This window comes from Clupea harengus, chromosome 17, assembly GCF_900700415.2.
Source record: "Clupea harengus chromosome 17, Ch_v2.0.2, whole genome shotgun sequence".
NCBI lineage: Eukaryota > Metazoa > Chordata > Actinopteri > Clupeiformes > Clupeidae > Clupea > Clupea harengus.
This window is the reverse complement of record NC_045168.1, coordinates 3598746-3602627: the sequence shown is the minus strand read 5'-3', so window position 1 is coordinate 3602627 and position 3882 is coordinate 3598746. Positions and strand designations below refer to the sequence as shown.

Here is a 3882-nt window from a genome sequence, read left to right as displayed (position 1 = left end):
CTGTACTACGCCTTGACCTACAACTCGGAGAGGACGGCCGCCTTCACCTACACCATGCTAGTTCTCCTGTGGGGCTTGTCACTGTGCCTGGGCCTGCTGCCCGTCACGGGTGTCAACTGCCTGGGCGAAGAGTCCACCTGCAGCGTGGTGCGGCCACTGACCAAGAACAACGTGGCGGTGCTCTCTGTCTCTTTCCTCCTGCTGTTCGGACTCATGTTGCAGCTGTACGTGCAGATATGCAAGATAGTCATGCGTCATGCCCACCAGATCGCCCTACAGCATCACTTCCTGGCCGCTACACCTCACTATGTCACCACGCGGAAAGGTGTGTCCACGCTCGCTATTATACTGGGCACTTTCGCTGCGTGCTGGATGCCGTTCACCGTCTACTCGCTGATCGCTGACTATACCTACCCGCCGCTTTATACCTATGCCACCCTGGTGCCCGCCACCTACAACTCCGTCATCAACCCTGTCATCTATGCCTTCCGCAACCAGGAGATCCAGAAGGCGCTGTGGCTGATCTGCTGCGGATGCATCCCTGCCAGTGTGGCACAGAGGGCCCGCACCCCCAGCGACGTCTGACGAGGGGCACCTCTCTGGGTCGTGTTTCTTCTGTGGCTGATGGGTGACAGAGCAGCCCAGAGAGCTGAGCACCGGGCTTCTAATCAGCATCTGTCTCCCAAGGAGGTGAAGATGACGCAGGTCTGGCCGCCCCCCTCCCACCTCACCCGTCTAGTACACAGGGTGTTGTCTGTGTGCGTGGCCCTGTAATCGTCTTCCCCTTTGGTGTAAAATCTGAGCACTGCCACGGGATCCCTCTCTGCCAACCATATTTAACCTCTCCTGAAAACAAGGTGCCACACCCTGTCTGGAAAAAAGGGCAGTTTTCTTGTGGCAGGCAGCTGTATATAATGTGATGTAGATATTAACTCATCCTCACTGGCTTGTGTTAATGTATGCTCGTCTCTTAGGCTGGGATTTAAAAAAAAGTCTGACTGCCGAGAGAGCGCGTATCGTAGAAGACAGGGGCCGACCAAAAGGCGGTCCTGTGCCGTGAAACCGAGGCTCGAGCATCTCGTCTCGCTGCTGCACTCTGAACGTGCGCTGAAAGCTAAACGGCCGCGGGATGCTAAAAATAGCCCAAGCGTCCTCCGCAGACACTGGAGAAACCGAGCAGGAGGAGGAGAGAGAGGAAGAGGCGCCGTGTCGTTCTCTCAACCTCAAACGTTTCCGAATGTACGACAATTCCCATAAAAAATTACCATTTCAGAGCTAACAACAATCTCGGAAAGGAAAATCCGCTGTGTAAACCCTTAAATGCCTTTATTTTACGAGTATGTGATAACCTGTCTGTCCGCGTCCTTTCATACAAAACCACAGGATCAAACAGGGACTTCTGTAGATATAGATGATGGGTGGCTTTGAGCTTTTTGAGTAAGGCCTGTAGACTGTTGAATTGAATGTTGAAGACGCCCAATTGTTCTCCTTTGCGCATAGTGCTGTTTCATTGAAGGCTCGCTTAAATGTAGTGACAGAGTTCTAGAACTGAATGTATTTTTGTATTGCTTTTCTCTGCAGTGATCACCATCGTAATTAAACCATATGAACGCTTTATTCAGAGGAGTGATGACCGGTGGATATTCCGTTGTAAATCGGTGACAAAACACGGCTAGGTTTAAAACGTATATTTTAAAGTGGCACGTGCAGGCCTACCTGCATGTCTGTTTAAAACACGGATGAGGTATAGCCTAGGATACCCAGGTTGGGCCTGTGGCCCTTTTCTGTTCTGCGCATGTTTTTTAAAAGCTGGAGTTTATTAAAGATTAACAGAGAACGGTTCACGTGAACACGTGAATCGACGACCAAATATGGCACCAAATTAGGAACACTAAATGCACGATATCCTTAGAATAGCATCATCTCACGTGGCAGATAATCCGTGCGGTTGAATCGCCTACATAATGTCTAAACTGAGCACAATACAATCACCAGGATATGTCGGTTAAGGTCAGTTAGAAATATGTGTAAATATCAAGGCCAAAAATGATTCTCTTGTTACTGGGAGGACTCGCATAATACCGTTTGGAGAAGGGATCAAAATGATATGGATTCCTCTATGAGTTGCCTCCGAGAGTCGCTTCTGAAATTGATACAGTGCTATAACTGCTTCCTCTGCCTTTCCGTCGCAGTACCACAATGAGCTAATTCTGACCACGGCCACTGACCACTCAGCCGCTACACGTCTCACCCTGTACCACCAAACCAGCCAGGCTCCATTCAACCGGACTCCATCAGCCAGCAATAACTGTGTGCTTACTCTTTCACCGATTAATAGCAATACTTCAACCGATTTAGCAGCAATAAAAGCCTCGCCCCAGCAACATAATCAATCACAACATAACAGCTATCACTAAACCGACCATAAAACGGAGTGGCTATGGAGTTAAAAAATAACCTGACCAGGACTGACCATAAGACCTTATCTGACAAATTTGAAACATAACCTCGACATTGGTTGTCCATAATGTGAGCGGGACAGATTTGTTCTTCCCCTTAACCTGTAAAAGTACTACTCAGATGTCACTGCCTCGTGTACTTGTCCTTGAAAATCTGTGCCCAGATGGGCCTTGTGTTCCCTGAATGTCATTTCCAATATTTAGCTATGAATGAATCTATAAGTATATCCTCAATGTGACAGTACTCACCTGTTTGCAGTTGAACTTGCATCGCTTTTTGTGAATATTTTGAAGTGTACACGTATTGTGACCTAAACTGTCTGGTAGTATGCGACCTAAGGACAGTTACCTGTGCATTTGAGTTGCATGGCTGTATGTGTGTGTGGATGTCTGTGTGTGTGTGCGCGCGTGCATATGCATGCCTGTGTGTGTGTTTGTATTTCGTATGTCTATATGTGTATGAGGGGGCCAAGGGGTCTGAGGGGTGGTACTACCAGTTGCGAACCCCCCTCCAGACCACCGTGCAGGAAAAGAAAAATGGCCACCAGTCTTCCCAAAATCCATAGAGAAGTAAGTGGCTTCTTCACACCCATGTGACCTTTCACCTGAGTGACCTCTGAAATGATTCCGCTGTCTGGAAGAGTCTTGTTTTAGTGTGTCTGGTAGCTGACTAAGTGGGTGGGTAAGTGGGTAGGTGGGTGGATGGTTGGGAGGGGTTAACACAGCGATGTCACTTCCTGATGGCTGAGAAGTGTTGAAGAAATTGTGCTGCCACAAATATTGTCACAAATATTTGACTGAGCTTAGAAAAGACTCCTCATTCCTTGTTCTTTGAAGAAGAATCTATTTTGTTATATTCATTAAAAGTTTCTACCCCCCCCCCCCCCCCCCCCAAAGCATTGTTTTTGCCTGTATTCCCCCAAAAAAAACCTCTTATCTTGTAATTTTAATGCGCTGTATAACTTCTTTCTGAATGTATTGATAACTATATGGAAACAATTATTGTTTTATTTGAAATGGCATCCTATTGATTGATTAGATAGTGTAAATAAGGCATGCAAAAAAAAAATGACAAGAAGCATGGTGACACCAGTCATGGCGCTTCCTCTTAAAGGAATCAACCTCAGACTTGATCTCCAACAGTCATCCTGCCCCTGGTTATTCAACTACTGCAGCGAGGAGCCCCAGTGTTCTGTTGCCGTGACATCATGATTCTAGATGGTGTCTGACTTTGGGTCAGATCCAGACCGGGCCGGATCTGAGTGTTTGTGACAACTGAATGCCGGGTCTTAAAGGTGCTGAGCGGTTTGCAATCTGATTGTACCTTCGGTTTCTGAGCAGAACCCTTTGTGTTCAATCGTAGATGACTGCGCGCAGTGTGACTCAGCAGAGGACATTTTTACGCGATGACGTCAAACCTTGT

General features: G+C 47.5%; 1 protein-coding gene across 1 annotated transcript; it reads left to right on the top strand.

Moving 5' to 3' along the window:
• Window positions 1–1039, top strand: gpr12 (G protein-coupled receptor 12; the record flags this gene model as incomplete). Its single annotated transcript, XM_012816094.3, has 1 exon — window positions 1–1039. A coding segment is annotated over one exon (585 nt), but the record flags the coding sequence as incomplete, so codon positions are not given.
• Between the last annotated feature and the right edge of the window lie 2843 nt (window positions 1040–3882).